Source organism: Anopheles cruzii, chromosome 3 (genome assembly GCF_943734635.1).
Source record: "Anopheles cruzii chromosome 3, idAnoCruzAS_RS32_06, whole genome shotgun sequence".
Lineage (NCBI taxonomy): Eukaryota > Metazoa > Arthropoda > Insecta > Diptera > Culicidae > Anopheles > Anopheles cruzii.
Genome location: NC_069145.1, coordinates 49,467,340 through 49,485,034, shown reverse-complemented (window position 1 = coordinate 49,485,034; position 17,695 = coordinate 49,467,340). Strand labels below are relative to the sequence as shown.

The 17,695-nt window shown below is 42.1% G+C and overlaps 1 protein-coding gene across 1 annotated transcript; it reads left to right on the top strand.

The window, feature by feature from the left end:
* The first annotated feature begins 2,147 nt into the window (after nt 1-2,147).
* On the top strand, nt 2,148-17,479 carry LOC128272216 (homeotic protein deformed). Its single transcript, XM_053009981.1, has 5 exons — nt 2,148-2,763; nt 4,574-4,674; nt 4,773-4,956; nt 16,573-16,973; nt 17,105-17,479. Exons 1-5 carry the CDS (start codon nt 2,148-2,150, stop codon nt 17,477-17,479), a joined length of 1,677 nt encoding a protein of 558 aa, XP_052865941.1.
* The last annotated feature ends 216 nt before the right edge of the window (nt 17,480-17,695 follow it).

Here is a 17,695-nt window from a genome sequence, read left to right as displayed (position 1 = left end):
GTGTTGTTTTCATTTATTTATCATTTTTTCACCTTGACCCATCATCCCGACGAATACCAGCCAGTACTACGTTCCTTCCCCATCATCATCATATCACCTGTTGGTCGCTCTTACTTGTATTATTCAGTGCGGCAATGTCGCCACTGTGTTCGCTTCACTTCTTCCGACGGAAACCGGCTACGTCGTCGTCATTCATCAATGTGTATATGCGAACAGAAAATTAATGATTTCACAGTTTTTTAGACGTTTCATATTTTTCTTATTTGGAACGTTTGATAGATCACTACGAAGTGTAAAGGCGTGAACCCGCCTCGAGGAACTGTGATATAACAGAGGCGGGAGAGCTAATGACAAATTGGTTGAATTAAATGACAATCATTGCCAAACTTATTACCAGATTCGTGTCAAATATATCGGCGAGTTCGTGTGTGTGTGCACGTTACCACTGTAATCGACCCATTTGGTTAATTAATTACCATAGTCCGACGGATTATTAACGTACTAGGTTTATCAAATCCCCAACACGCTTGATGGTGCGGTGTTCGATATACTTTTAATTTTGAAACCCTGCTTTGAACACATTTATGTGTAAGTTCTTTTTATCATAAAATATCGGATGAAAAGTCCGTATCTTAATCCGTGCAGAACTCGCTACAAATACTGTGTGGTGTTTTCAGTTATTAAAAGCAAAATTCTTCCATGTTCCCTCCTCTATTTCATTTGTTTTCTTACCGTGCGCGGAATCGATTCTTGACCACCATGCTCCTTTTAGAACCCAGGGGGTGTGGCTATCAAGCGCTGCAATCTTGTAACTTGCTTTAAGACGCATCTCTTTTGCATCTCTTTTATTCGTTGCCCCTTCTCATCCGTATGAAAGTTGTAATTTGCTTCTTCACTTTTATAAACACAACACAAACACCCGTATTTTTCTCGTTTAATGCAAATTTTCAATGCGATGGTGCCACATGGGAGTTTTCGTAATGCACTTTTCTTTCGCGCCCCTCATCCTTTTTTTTCATATTCCAAATAATAATTTTTATAATTTTTAACTTAACAAAAAATTGCAAATCGTAGCAGCTCTGATTTGACAACAAAAAATGTAAAATAAACTAAAACGGGTTTTAATAAATCGGTTTTGAAGATGATGAACTTCACAAATTATCTCCTCTAAAAAGTATTCGGTTCAGTAAAAGGTCTTCAAATATTCGTAATTTCCTAAAAGGACTAAAAGATAAAATGTCAGAAATGCACAATGATAGATATGGCAACACTGCCGATCCTTTGCCATACTCTTTTCTGGCTCTTTCTTTCTCTTTCTCAACATTGGATGTGCGTTTAAAATAGGCGGAGCTACGAACCGTTGCGCATTCTGTTGCGAATGTGTCTCTGTCTCTCTTTTTCCCGATCTCTTTTCATTCCTTCCGACAAAGTTCATTTACACGAACGCAGCATCTATCTTGTTTATTCTGCTCGTTCGACTGCACAACAAAAGAGTTTGTCGATCAATACGGACGAATCTCTCGCCCAACTCGATGGCAACTTTGGCGACGAACGCGAGACAGTAATAATCAACACAGGTTGCGCATCGGTCGAATTTTCTTTCGGTTTGGCTACTCTTTTTCAACTATCCGGATCTGTCACTACCTCTATCGCTGAGTTTGGAACAATCGTTCTGTTGCACCGTGAACATCGAAAATCTGTGTTTCGCTCCGTTACAATCGTTTTCTTCCAAACGTCCTTTGCAGACGCATAACCCTTACAAAGAGTGCAAAGAGTGCAAAAAGTGCAGTGAAGTGTTGCGTGGTGATTAACAATCGCAAACATAGCTACCGGAAATGTGATTAGAACATTGCATAAGTGTCATTGGCGATACGGTGGTGTCAAGTGTCAAGTGCATAGTAATACAATTTATTGTGTGTGTTGTTGGTTTTTTGTGTTATACAGTGATGACATAATTTAACCGAAGTCTACCGAAATATGTATGGTATTGTGCAATTTCTCGAAACCATTCCAAAAGGCAACAGTAATTGAAAAAAGTATTTTCTGCTGCTCTCCAGTCTTTTCGTGAAGTTGTATGTGCTTACTTGTGCAGTGGGTGTGTACGCGGCTGTGAAAGCTGTTTGTGTGTTATTACTTGGTGATTGAAAATGAGTTCGTTTCTGATGGGATACCCGCATCATCACATTCAATCTATGGGCATTAATATCGAACCCAAGTTTCCTCCCAGCGAGGATTACGGCGGCTTCCACAACGGATACGGTACCGTCAGTGGGATCACGCAGCCAGTGAATCCTGACTACTTGCACCATTCGCAGCCGGATTCCCTACATCATGCCAGTGCGACAGGTGTGCTTAATGTGGCCAGTGGAAATAGCGTAGGATCGAACGGGCTGCTCGGAAGCAGCGGCGGCGGTGGCGTTGGTACGACGGGTTACAGCGGATATTCGACATCCCTCGCTGGCCACTATTACCATCACCCGCACCACCATCATCACCATCATCACGCGCATCACCCACACAACGGCTACGTGTCTCCGGTGCAAATGCAACCTGCACCCGCGGCCACTATCGCCCCACCCACCGTCCTGCCGACCACCGCGGCGAATTCCATTCCTAATCACGATTACTCCTCGAATGTAACCTCTGGATATTATGGAGGGTATTACGGGGAGCCTGGGCAAGGACATCAATCCATGATGGATACCCCGCTTCAATGTCCCAGTACAGAAGTGGCCAACACTGCACTGGGCCTACAAGAGCTCGGTAAGTTAATCACCTTTTGAGTAATGGCACCATAAGATCATAACGGAACAGATAAATGTCGAATCGGAGCGATAATTTAAGCGGATGTGCTGCTGGGAAAGCAATAGAAAAAAACAAAAAGCAAAAGAGGCGGACGAACATCATCCGCAATTCGAATCGATGATAATAAATTAGCATTTCATCAAACATCTTGCCCGTCGTGATGAACCGGTAATGTGACAGTTATAGGGAATCTGGAACGAAATATTGTCATTCCTCTCAATAACGCTAGGATGCAAAACTTGAGGTTCCATTTCTGTAGAATGATTAAACAATGATGCTATAGCTTTTACAACGCTGACTAAACAAATTGTTTTGGTGATATTAAATTGGTGACCTTGCCGTGATCCTGCGAGTTCGAATACCAATACTGTTTCCTTACAAGTGGGATAACATGGCTTGAGTTTGCTCAAATTTTACTATTCTAGATGAAATTTAGATGGTCACGAAGTAAACTAAATCATATCATTTAAGCGGTATTTTTTAAAAGGTTATCTAACTAACAGGTAACAATTCACTTGCCAATTTATAATTAAACATTTATGTTGCCGTTGTTATTTCGTTCTGTCATTTAGTATGAAATTGATGTCTGGAGTTCCAACTTTGCACTACATACCAATCGTCACGAAAAGATCCGTCGGAATGATTTGCCCAATACCATAAGACAGCTTCCTTGAACCGCCCCTGGAACCTCGACGTACAGAGTCGCTTTGTTAACGGGCTTCTTGGTGGTCCTATCTCGTCAAAATTTTGGGGCCTCCTTCTGAATACTCCCGTCCGCTCTCTACGTTTCTCGTTATCCATCGTCGAACCCGCTCCGGGTAATTCTAACCGCTATGTTTCGAGGCAAGACAATTCATTGCCAAACTACGACTAATTAGACTACGACTCGTCTTTAGTGACAGCGTTTCTACGAACGGTGTTTCTCAGAAAGTGCACGTTTAGTTTTGAGACTATTGAGTGGACAATTCAGTGAAATACAACATCAGTACATCATCTTGATGTACCGTGCTTACATGTTATGCCTTTTTTGACATTAATCTGCAAAGTATTGTTTTGGTTGCAAAGTATTTTTTTACTTTATGTAGAAAAGGACCTCAAACCCACAAAAACACAAGCACAAAACCAGAAGCGATGTTAGCCCTGGAGAACCGGTTGTCGTTGAGGAAAACCAATATCTTACGTAATAAATAAATTTTAAAATAGCGAAATAATTCATTAAAGTGATCTTGTTTAGATCATACGACGATCAGATCTAGATTATATCAAAACAATATTCTATGATTGTTTGCTTTGAGTTTATAGAAGAAATTTTTCAAGAAATATAGTTTGATAAAAAAGGGAAAACAATCAAGGTGGACATTCCACACATAAACATAAATTTTAAAATGGTAGCAAGCCGGTTCCTACACATACCGAGGAAACATTTATGCTGCTGTTTACTCTATGGAATCCTCAATATCTCTTTCGATAGTTTCAAATATATGCACGAAAATCCGCAACTGAATTTAGCAGTGTCTACAGCTTATCTGGTTCAAGGATTCTCTTCAGTTCAAATCTTCTCCGTAGCCTGCAAAGTTTTTATTTTTATTCGTGCGTGCGTTGGTTTTGTGTTTTTATTTCAGTGCAATCGGTACATTTTTTGTTGTTTGTAGTGATTAATGAATTCTTGTGCAGAGCTCGGATGCGACGTTCATTTCTCATTTTTGTAAATTCTTTTCTGTCCATGCGTCTCACTTTCTCCAATACCCTTCGTGCGTGCACATCGCAGGAATGAAATTGGATAGGCGAATAGAAGAGGCAGCTCCAGCCGGTCAGCAGCTGCAAGAGCTGGGTATGAGGCTGCGTTGCGACGATGCCAGTTCCGATCAGGTAAGTGTCCATTTCCGTCGAAGAGTCATATGCGTGGGATCTTCACATAGGTAATGTTCAACGTTCGGCTATATGGTGTGTCTTCCTACAAATCATAGGACGAATTTCTCGACGAGGAGCGCATGATGCTCGATCGGTCACCGGACGAGCTGGACTCCAACGAAGGTGATCTAGACGAGCTGGACTCGGATAACGATCTTGTGGATGACCTGATGCAGGCAACAAGTGACGGTGAGCGCATCATTTATCCTTGGATGAAGAAAATCCACGTTGCCGGTGTCGGTGAGTACAAAGTTTCAAATTCATTGCCCATTTCATCCCTCTTGCCCGTGACCGTATAGTAAAAACGGAAGACAAAAACCACTGTCTGACGCTGCTTTTAATGTAATTCAATTGACGGCCAACATCGCTCGGCTTCCTAGTGAATGTTTGAAAAATTAGATGCCCACTTATCACTTTGGTTGATCGGCAACCGATCGCAAACCATCGTCCGATCACCTCGACCTCCACTTGTTGCCATGAGTTGGTGTCTAAGGATCTAAGGGTCCATAATGGCGACAGCGGTATCTATTGAAAATCAAAACACCATAACCACACAACACAACATCACACAAATATTTTAAAGAAGATAAATTGGGACCAATCCATCACTGCGGCTGCGCTTCGAGTGCCGGTCCAAGGCCACCAAAGCCGAAGGCGACCGCATGAAGCTCAGCTTCATGCCGAAACCGCATAAAGAAACAATTGATGAGACAAATGTGTTTTAATGAGCCTAGGACAGTTCACAAGGACAAGTTTTCTTGCCATCAAACGAACAGTAGTGACGGATGGCGTTCCACTGTATGCTCATCACAATGCATTTTATTTACCGTTTACTCCGATACCTCCGATTGCCCACATTGAAGCACCCAGTAACGATGCAGGGTTAAGGACTATATGACCAAACTAGGGAAAAAGGAGGAACAGCATTATTCCTAATTGGTCCTCTGGATCTTTCAAACACTGTTGAAGTCAAGGTCTTGTTTTCGATTCTTTAAACTTCCCATTTATTTGCAGGGGTATGCAACGGCATGCGCCACTCGAAACAATCACTTGAAACGTACTGAAATACGTAAACAAAACATGGAAACCTTGCACAAAAGCAAAGACCTTTCGAGGCAAATTAAATAGTTGAATAAATTACGGAGATTGATTATGTATTTGCATTATATGTTAATATTTTAGTAACGTTTTTTTGTCTCGGTTCCTAACCGAATTCAGCCTAACCCAAGTTCAACAAATAGCGTTTGGGGCGCCTTCATTAGAAGAAGATATCATTAGTTGGGTTAGACTCTATGGTAAATAATAAGTAAACCTGGATTAGAAATTATAAAACAAACGCACCTAAGATTCGATAATTATTTTACTAATTCTGGAATTATATATTGAGCTAACGTGCTTATTTCTTCACGTTTGCCTTGAGGCTTGGTTGACTAAGCTTGCATTCAACGTAAATTTTCTTCGGTTTTTTAAACAAAAGAAAATTTGTTTGACAAAACTTGGACAAGGATGTCACTTAAAAACATGCAAAAAAGAATTTAGTTAGTTAAATAAGAGCTCTATTTGCCTACCAATCACCGTAAGTGAAATAGTTTTTTCATGGATTCATGCTAGTCAGCGATAGTGGATCATCCTATCAAACTGCAACTAAGCAAAACTAATTAAAAAAATATAAAAAGAAACTTTACATTGAATTCCAAATCTGCAAGATTCTTAGGATCATTTGCTATCCTAGTGAGGACTGTCAGTTTACCTCATTCTGATTGATTATCATCGCACACGTGATAAAGGAATTGCTAAGCAGTTGTACTTACTTACGTCACTGATGAGGTGATAATTTGATAACACGAGACATTCTCTCATCACCGCACACGCAACTTATTTAGTCTTACTCGGGTAGATCAAGTGAAAATACATCTTTTGGATGAGCCAATATGCCTGGGGCTTACTGTTAAAATGAATCACGTCGTCAACCTAGCAAAGAAGCACCACTCCGACGCCGTAGCAGAACGTCCGAATAATTGATAGCAGTTAATTTATCTTCTGAGCCTCGCCCACCCATTTAGCAAGGGGAAGTACAGCGCGGAGCTACGTGCCAGTAAAGTTCTCCGTAATTCGCTTCTGGTAAAGTCGAACACTTGATAGCTATCGTAGCGGAACGGTGGCGGGTTTTCATTGTTTCGTCTTACTTTTCGGCAAAACTTTTTCGGCAACCGTGATTTCATCGTATTCTGCAGCTCGGACAGCGCAGCGCTGTAGAAATATTATGGAAAGTTACTTTTTTGAAATCCCCAAATGCGAGACGACAAATGCTGATAGCTCGAACTGCGCTATTTTGAACGGAGTCCAATATATCAATGTCAAAACGAGACGTGCGAGCAAAACTGTATTATGAAATTATATTTCGGCCGAGCCTGCGGAATAACGAAAACAATCTTCAACAAACAGTGTCTTCTTGCCACCGGTGCAGGAACCAAGGAAAACTAAGCTGGAAGTATATGGCGGTGGCGGTATATCATTTTTCCATCAACTAGTCAAACTTGTCCAGCTTCAGATGCTTTTAATGAGCTGAACGTCGCTGTCCACTTTATCGTTACCAGAAGTTTGGGGTGTTTGACGTGAAGAAACTCGAAACAATCTCCCGCGCTAACTGATTCGCGAGAGGCGATAAATGGAGAGAACGTTGATGTTCGCGTTCGGCGAAAGTCAATCAAAGAAACAAGCTGTTGTCAAAAGTTTTTCATTCCCAAGCCCCGAGACGAGTGTCACGGCGGTTGGAGAAAATTGAAATAATTTATTAGCCTTTCACATTCTTTAAAATCAAGCGATTTATTTAGCAAGTCCACGTCCACGCCCTAAAGATACGGAACCTAAAGGTGAAAATTAGCAGTTGGTGCGATAATAGGACACTGTTGATATTGTTTCAATTCTAGAATTTGAGGAAAAGTCGTAGTTTTTATGGTTCTATCCGTTTTAACCGATGAACACAGTTTTGAAGAGCACGAAATATTTATCCACAACCTGTGGACACGTGGAGCTAAGTAACTTGTAAGAGATGAATTCTTAGAAAATCGAAAACCGATAGATAAGTTAGTATTTTGGTAGAAAGGTTTTCCTTTACTCGAGTTAATGCCTGAAGCTAAGACTATTTTCTAATTTTCTTGCCAATTAAAGTATATCTAAACCAGTTTCCTATGTTGCCTATGTGCTGTGCTGTGTTAAATTCGAAAATTGTACGTGATGCGTGAACATTTCAAACTTTACTACTTTACTTCTGCAGACCACCTCAGAGCATTCATTCACATCACTCTTTTCCCTCACTAAGCTCTTTTATCAGGTTAATGAACATTATAACAACAAGAAACCGGGTTTCCGTAACCGCACGCCTTCGCTCGAATCAGAGTTAAAATCTAGCGGCCTCTAAACTATGCAGTCAAACTGGAAATGAATTGTTCGTTTCGTTAATCCTTTCACAACCTGAAGAAACTGATTTTCATAAACAACGCTTCCGAACAGAGAACGATGTCATTGACAGACGGCGCTGGAAGCGGAAACATAAAGTAAGCATGAATGAAGAATCGAATGCGAAAGGGAAAGGACGGCGTCGGAACAAGTAGCCACACCATCAGCTGCGCGGTTATCGATCGCTCAGGATCTATTACATTTCTGGATGTTTCTTCTCTCTGCTTTTTTTTCAATAATCCACTCAACCATCATCGGGTGGTTGAAACAGCTTAGGCCAAAACAGTACGAACGAGAGACATCGACTCGAAGCGTAGCACACAAAAACACCAGAAACCGGTATGCTTGTCGGTCTGTCATCACCCACCCAAATGTTGAATGACGACAAGGTTGATTATAAGCGGCCTTCCCCGACGTAATCCATGAACGGTCAATGCAGCCCCCGTCGCCAGGTGACGATAGTCCCTGGTTGCTACGTTGCCGAACTCATTCAACCGGCTCCAAGCACACCAGTCATGCTTTTCACATTACCCTGTCTGTGGGGGCACTTCTGTCTGCGCCTCGAAACCGGGTTCGGGCTGGACCGGGGGTTGGGAGGAGGAGAGTGTACTGCGAGGATGCGCCTCTACGGCCAGAAGGCGGAATGCGAACTCATGGTTTAGCTACGATATGATGTAGCATACTCCAAATGTTGCCAGACTGCGACGCAGGCCAACATGCGATGGTGTTTCGTTCCTATCAAGTCATTGCGAGTAATGTGTAGGGAAACCATTTACGTGCAGATAGAAACCAGGGTAGATGGTATCATGCACAGACATTTGTTAGCAATATCGAAATGAGATATTGGCCTGATACGCTGTGCTGTGCTCGAGCCAGTGTTCGTAAAAGTTTGGAAACTGCTGATTCGAAAATAAATAATTCAAATATTGGGTGTTTGAATTAATTAGTTCGGTTTTTATACGACATTCGTGGCCTTACAATAAAATGTATGACTACCTTAATGAAAGTATTGTCCGTCATTAGCTACTACTTTCTGCCATCTTTTAGGTAATTTCTCAATTCCGTGTCGATAAAACTTCTTATATTTCTCAGCGATCCACTCAGAGACCCATTTTTCAATACTTTCATAATAAGTGATCCGCTGTGCTACTAAATTGTTACTCATGCAACGGAACAAATAGTAATCCGAAAGAGCAACATCTGATCTGAGCAATACAGCGTTGGGGTTAACATTTCCTATCCGACATTTTCGGGATAGGTTTTGACAGGTTTTTCGACGTGGGATCGAGCGTTGTCATTTTGAAAAATCAGCTTACCATGTCTTTTATCCCATTCTCGTCGTTTTATGGCCAAAGCTATCCTTCAAATGCATTAATTGTTGTCGATAAGTTTGTTCATCAATAATTTCATTAGGTTCTACAAGCTCACACTACACCACACCTTTCATATCCCACCATATGCACAGCATAACCGTTGCACAGTGAATATTTTGATTTGTTTGCGATGAACTTGGTTCACCAGGCTGTCACCATGCCTTTTTGCGTTTAGGATTCTTGTAATAAATGCACTTTCCATCACCAGTGACGATTCGGTACAAGAACCCTTTTCTTTCTGCCGTGCAGTAATTCGCAAATGGTTTTCCTTCTTTCAATGTCTCTTTCTTTCAATTCATGTGGAACCCATAAGACATTTTTCTAATCATTCCCATGGCACTCCCATGGCGATTAGGAAACTGTCATGTGGTCAACTCCTAACATTTCTGCGAGTTTTTTTTGCGTCTGACATGCATCCTGATCAACCAATGCTGCCAATTCCGCATTATCATACTTTTTGGGCTGTGTAGGTCGCTCGTCCTGCAAGTCAAAATTTTCACTTTTAAACCGCGCAAACCACATCTTACACATTCTCTCAGCAAAAACATGTTCCCTATAAACATTCATGAAAATACGATAACTTTCGGTTGCACGTCTAGAAGTAATGAAGAAGTACTCCCCGCAAATCACTTTACCAGGAACAAAACTCGACATTCTCAGATTCTTTAAAATGGTGTTGTTTACACTTTAAGCAAAAAACCTATACTGCGTTAGATGTGTAATGACCGTAGCTGTCACGGCAAGAATTAATTCAAACCTCTAATAGGTTCAACAGAGAGTCCAAGGCTGTGATCGTCCCAAGTTCAAGGCTGTAACTACTTGAAGCAACTACCGCATTTTATGGCATTACAGTTACGACTTCCTTAAAATTACGCAGCATACACACATTGAGCTACCAGATCATCCAGTCATAACATTTTTCCTTTAATCAGTTTTATTCTTGTAATTGCCGACCGTCGGGGTTTGGTAGCGTCGCTCCCGTCCGACGGCAAACTTCTACGAGACGGTTGATTCGACTCAGAACCATCGACTCAACCGCCATCAAACTCGAACGCTTTGCCAATACCTTACCAATCAGTGGATTCCGTATCATGGATTCATTAAATTTCCTTTCAAACTCCAATTGCATCACATGCAGGCAATGGCGTTCTCGTGCCTCCCGTGCCTTAGATGACATGCGGACAATTAACCTTGAAGTCCATGCCCATGCACGAGCAAATCCCTCAGCCGTCAAGTGATTCAACACCCAGTTCCAGCCCGCCAGCCAGTTCCTTGGCGAGGCAAGCAGTGGTCAAATTAGTTACACGTGTAGTGCTGTTTGAAAAAGTGCAAGCGATTTTCCTTTTTGTAGCCCACCAACCAAGACCTTAAAGCACTCCGCTCAAATTCCTCGGAAGGGGCCAGTCGGCCGGGGTAGGTAACCGGAGCACCACCAGCGCGAGTGTTGCGCGAATAAACGGCAATGAATGTGTTGCATTAAGAAAAATCTTGCAACTCATGCAGCCGCCTGCAACGCCGTTGCATCGCCGTAATGGGTATGTGCTGATGTATGCGCCCGAGCCGAGTTCGTTTGTGCAATAGTTCAGTTGAAGGTTTGTCGCGCCAGGCTCCTCGCAGGTGGCTCAAATAACGTACAGAATGCAACGAAACGACATAAAAAGACGACGGTACTCCGTCCTAAGCCTTGTCGCTTACAAGGCTGTTCCATAAGTTCGTAGCCTCGATAAGAAGGACACATTTTTATGGTTTGAAACACACTTTATTATTCAGTATGGTCTCCCTGAACATCAATACACTTGTTCCAACAAGATTCTAATTTAAAAATTCCATCCCTGGAGCGAGAATCTGGAAGGGCTTCAAAATACGCTTCCACAGCTGTTACGACGTCATCATTTGACGAAAAATGCTTTCCACGCATGATTTTCTTTGGTTTGAAAACAAATGGAAGTCGCTAGGGGCCTAATCTGGCCAATACGGTGGATGTTCCAACAATTCGAACATAAATTCGTGGATTTTTGCCATTGTCAGAATGCTGTTGTAAACGGGAGCTTTCTGAAACCCAATACTTCAGTCAAAGTATTGGTTATACTGCTCAATGAGATGGCTAGGCCTTATACTAAATCCTTTAAAGTGATTCGAAAATTTTCCCATACGATATCCTGTATTTTGTTACGATTTCAGCTGTTTGTGTTTTGCCATGCCTTAGATTGTCTTGAAGGCTAGTACGACCATGTTTAATCTCAGAAGCCCTCCTTTCAATCCCCTAATTGAAGGTGAAGAGTCCTTATACACTTTAAACATTCGTTCATAAAATTCCTTTGCTTTTAAACCTTTCACTCCACGATACTTGATTTTTTCCATTGTAATAAATAAATTCAGTGACCGATTGAAATGAAACTTCACATACGTTCCTATGATGAGTGTACAAAAAAACTAGGCTCATAGTAGCGCCCTTTGTATTGAGGCTACGAACTTATTGAACACCCTAGTATGTCGGCTTGCTGTTGTTCTGTGTTGTTGGTGTTGTTTTCCCAACAATTCTCATCAATCCTTGCAGTTGGACGACTTAAGTAGACCTCAAAGATCCTTGTGGCCGTTGTTTGGGTGGCCTCTGTAAGCATGTTGGTCTTAGTGTGCTCGGTTACAGGGATTGCGTTTCACTTGCGTTATCAAATTCGCGAAAGCTCAGGTATCGTGTGCACAAAACTAGTTGAAAAAGTGTTCCCGCATGTTTGGTTTAGGTAAGCGATAATTGTATCTTGGTGTGCCCGAGGAGGAAGAGAATGCTCTGAACGCTACGTACGATGCAATTCCGCACCACGAGTGCATTTGAGCGGCGGACAGTCGATGCACAACATTTGCGACGGGTTAGAAAAAGTGACGAGTCATTCTGCATCAGCTTGGCACACTGGCCAGGCTGGCAATTACTGGGAGCGAAGCGTTCGAAAGGGCGCGAATCCAAGATCGCGGTCACGGTACATCGTCGGCCGATTTTCATCTGAGCACACGGCTAGCTAGATAACTATGCCAAGGTGCCTTCGTACCCCCATTTCTGTCCGTCATAACCAGTGCCTATCGATTCACTTTCGCTCTCACCCAGGACTGCCTCCCTAGAAAAGTAGCCACACGCGCGGGTGGAGTAATCGAGAGCTTCCGTTAACTTGTTCGCGGATGTCACACAGTTTCGACGTCGATCCATCATCCGACCTTCGATCGACCGTCCACAACAAATGTCCTTGTAGTGTTTTATTTTTTATTCGATTATTCACCAACGCCAACAAGCTTGCACCCGGCGTCCGCATCGCCCGCACAGCTCCTCCGGTGAGACTACTGGGAGTCATTATCGGCTCCGCTGCAGCGCGGGGGCCAAGATTAATGATCGGCGCGGTCCTGCCGTCGCGTTCCTCAGACTCTCGACGATTCGAAGCACGTCGATCGGCCGGAGTGCCGTGCCACTCGTCAGCCATCAGCGGCCACCTATGGAGCTCACGAAGCTTTCGGTATAATTTGTTACGGGGGCGTCTTAAGGTAGACGTAAGATCCAAAATTCACCCGATCAGGCATCCAGGCCAGGTTATTCCCAGGCTACCAGAGAAGGCTGGAAGTAGTAAGACGCGGAAGCGATACTTAAGGTGGTTACGACGATGAGGTCCCAGCCTAGCCGGTCAGTGTTGCTTGGTTTCACAGGCCTCGTAGTAGTAGCTGCGTGTAATAGTAGGTAGCATAATTTCGGGGCTCACACTGGGGTCGAGTTGGTTGCAAGGGAGGCCACGGTGATAAGAATCAACAAAAACCCGGACGACGGGACTCTGTGGAGCTCCCGTAGTCCAAATTGTTTGAAAACTCTAGGGCAACGGGAATGCTTCTGCTGTCCGCCGGGTTGGACATCAGAAACAAAACGGCCCTTGACTATTTTTCTATTCCACGCTGAAACAAACAAAAAACGGCACGTTTCGCTTCCCTCGGAACTCCTGCATCGATTATTATTTCTTCGTCTACAGCGCGAAGAAAACGTTCGACTGAAGGTAAGCGCCCCAGCGCGTTAATGATTAATTATGGTTACTTCAAACGCAGTGTGTGCGGCAACGAACGACCGGTGGCGGTGTTCAGCGGTCGTCTGCCGGTGGCGAAGGTTTACTTTTATGTGCACAGAGAGGAAAATATAACTTATAATTTATCAGCTCGGCTAACGTCATGCTGATTTACGGCCGCATTGCAACCTGACAATCGCCCGTCGATCATCGATCGTCCGATCCCGCGGACGCCTTGTTTCCCCTCGGACAGCAGATTGCATTTCGATTGCGTTTTCTAGCTTTTGCCGTTACAGCTACGATAAACAAAAATTGACCCGGCCACCCGGCCACAGGACTTTGATCCAGAAATCGTGGATGGACCCCAAAACAAAAGTGACATGCCGTAGGAAGACATGCAGGTTTCTATTGGGAAGCTCTATACCTGTGCTCCACGTATTTTCCCAAACAAGGACGGCATGCTTTTGCCCATTTTTCCCAGAGAAGTAGACTGATGGAGCTACTCCTACTATTTCCTTCTCCCGCATGCCGCATGTTTACCCCCCAATGGGATTGAACCATTCGCCTGGCTCGATGGATGATGTCAGTGGCAGCGGCCGCGAAGCTCTGTACGACGGCGAGAATGCTGGATACTTTTCACGTCAATCAAGAGAAGCTTTGTATGTCATTCAATGCCAACATGAATAGACAGCAGTCGGCTACGTCGTCGTTTGGTGCTTATGAGTGGATAAGCGTACCTTGCTCGGGGCACTGACGGGTCTATAAGGGCAGGGCACCGTACCAAACTTTGCTATAATCTTTCGATGAATTCATGTTACTAACAGTCGTGCTCGTTTGCCTATTTCACTGGTTCTGCAAACTAAGAACACTTAGTGAACATTCAAGTTAACATTGGACAACAAACAAATTTATCCAAAAACGAAACTACAGCCCTTTGCCGACATAGGTGAACTTGACAAGGTTCATTTGAAGTTTGAAGTTTTCAGTTTTTCACATCTAATGTTTTCATTGTGATTGATAGTACGTAAACTAGAGAAAATCGATAGTACATAAACTAGAGAAAATTTTCTTCTTTATGACTAATAATAACTTGATTCTTGTTGTTCTTTTTAACATTCAATAAAGAGTAACCAACGCGTGGTGATTTCGTAATCTCCATTTGTTTCTCAGCTTATAAACTTTCAAAAACTTTGAAATACTATGAACTAACCAATGGAGAAAATCAATTAATGAAGGTCGTGTTCACTCTGTTAAAGCTGGAGGGGGTTAGAAATCAACACAAAAAAGGAATCGATAAACGAACAGTGATCTTCTCAACTATAATACAAGAACACAGAATATTCAACAAAAACTGCAATCAAAAGCTAAAGAAGTCTCTGCTGTGGGTGTCATCTAACATGGCATGTCACCTAACGTAGACTTTATGATGTAGGCAAATCTGACCGTATTTTCATAAAGTTTCCACACCTAATGAAACAAATTTTATATAAAGGCATTTTATTCAACAGCACCATCTCTCCTTCTAATCATCTCCTTTATTCTGAGCAAAGATGCTCCGGACTGATGAATTGTTGATTATGCTTAACTACAGTTATGAGAAGTTGAACTTTTCTTCGATTCTGCCATTAAGAGATTAACGGAAGCATTTTTTATGAAACTAGCGTGTTTGTGACCGTTCTGTGTCGTCTTGACTCGAAAGCTTTCCAAACCTTGGTGAAAGAAAAAATCATTCATGAAGGAAAACATCTTATTGATGAAGATTTCCTCTTACAACTGCATATTGCAAAATTTCCCATTACACTCACACATTCTGGGAAACATTAATAACTGTCGACTGCAGAAATTATTTGATGAAAAAATCACGTTATTTGGTGTCAGAGCGCAATAGCGTGCATTGAGGAAAAGAAACTTTGTTACTCACCAAGGACATTTGGGTTAAATGTTTTCTTGTCTCAATCAATGATCATTTCAATAATCCCTAAAAGAAGCAGAAATATTGTTTGCAAAATTAGACAGATATTTTTAACTAATTTTTGAGGGGACAATTAATTAATAATTTGTTCACTCTCATATTTCATTAGATCGTTTGTTTGGTTGCAAAAAACTTTGACTCGCTAATCGCTTTAAATCAATCAATATTGAAACATAAATGAATTAAAGCATAATTATATGAAAATGTGGAAGATTTGGAAGACGTGTCGATGTATATAATTAAAGTATGGTTTTGTATTTAATATTTAAGGCGCAACATGTATTTCGAAGTAAACATACCATTCTACGCGACCTAACTGAACAAAACTGTCTCTAAAAAATGTACAGATATTAGAGAGAGACATGCTGGCTATCCGACCCATTATGCGGTACAACTGGAACGTGCAAACCAATTTCAGACAATTTAAATTATTCTATGACATTTTTGCAAGATAAAATAGTCATAATTCGTTATATTGAATGGGCACAAGAATAGGATTTTAGCATTGCATCACGACAGAAACAGACTTCATCATGGCGTAATTTATAAAAGGTTTTATCTAGGAATTGGCATGGTTGGGACTTTATTTTCCCACATTGACCTGGCATCTAAATTTAAATTTATCCTTCCCATCCAGACTAGGTTGTTGGACGTTTTATTGAAATAATTTATTCCGAGGAAAAGGGATTAATTAATTAATTTAATTATTAAATTTTAATTTAATTAATTATTAATTATTTAATTTTAATTAATTATTTAATTCAGCTTCTATTCTCTGAGTGAAAATTCCATTACAAACGCATCCACTGATACTGCATTGCGCTGATGGTGCCATGCGTGACGCCAGAGAAATTGATACAAGAAAGATCTGCTTCGCAATAGTGGTTTCACACACGAAAATACCAAATATTCTAGTAACAAACGTAGCAAACGGGGTTTTTGGGGTTTCCCTAAATAACACTGTTTTTCTTCGATAATCTCAATTGTTCCATACTTCACTTTTGACTTATTTACTTCTCAGCTAATGGGTCGTATCAACCGGGCATGGAGCCAAAGCGGCAACGAACGGCTTACACTCGTCATCAAATCCTAGAACTGGAGAAGGAGTTTCACTACAATCGCTACCTAACACGACGCCGGCGGATAGAGATCGCGCATACATTAGTGCTGTCGGAGCGCCAGATCAAAATTTGGTTTCAAAATCGCCGCATGAAGTGGAAGAAAGACAATAAACTACCAAACACCAAAAACGTTCGGAAAAAAAACGCTGACCAGGGTAAAAGCGGAGGATCCAACAACAACAGTCAAGCGGGCAGTGCAGGAAGCGGGGCCGCGAAAAAATCGCGGAAAACGACCGGCGGGGCGACGATAAATGGCAAAACCAAACAGCAGCAACAGCAGCAACAAAACCTACAGAATGAAGTAAGTGCTTAGTTCGAACGATGCGACGCTAATAGCTTTTGTGAATCGAAAAGCTGCGAGGTCCGAAAAAAAGGAGTTCTACAATTCTCGTGTTTTTCCTTTTTTTACTGAACTTTTCGTCTGCAAATCAGTGCCTTCGAACGGACAGTCTAGAGAGTATCAGTGATGTACACGGTAATGCAATGCCCGCTGCTAACAATGGATCGACTCCATACATGGCTTCGTCCGACGTTTCCGGAATGTTACCGTTAACGAATGGATCAAGCGCAACGTCCAATGGGTCCAGTCACGGCCATGATCTTCTGTCTCAGCACCAGCACCAACAGCAGCAGCAGCATCATCACCACCACCAGCCGCAACCAGGGCAGCATTCTCACCAAACCCATTTAAATAGTCAAACTTCCAACAACAACAATAACAGCAATGCCACCAATAACATGAACAGTGCCCTCAGCACGCAACATTCGATCAGCATAAAAAACGACTACGATCTGACCGCGCTGTAGGAACGGCAGCTAACTGTGTCCAGTTTTAGCATGAATCTTAGCGGTTTGATCCCAAGTGATTTCAACATACAGATTTTCGTGGAGCGAAAATTCCCAAAAGGCAAACTTCTTAAATATGGTCAGCATTGGCACATCCCTGTGTGTTTGTGCGGGAGCGGCTTTGGGAGATAGCCTTTTAAAATATAATAGAGAATGTAGAAAGTCTGAAGCCAGGTA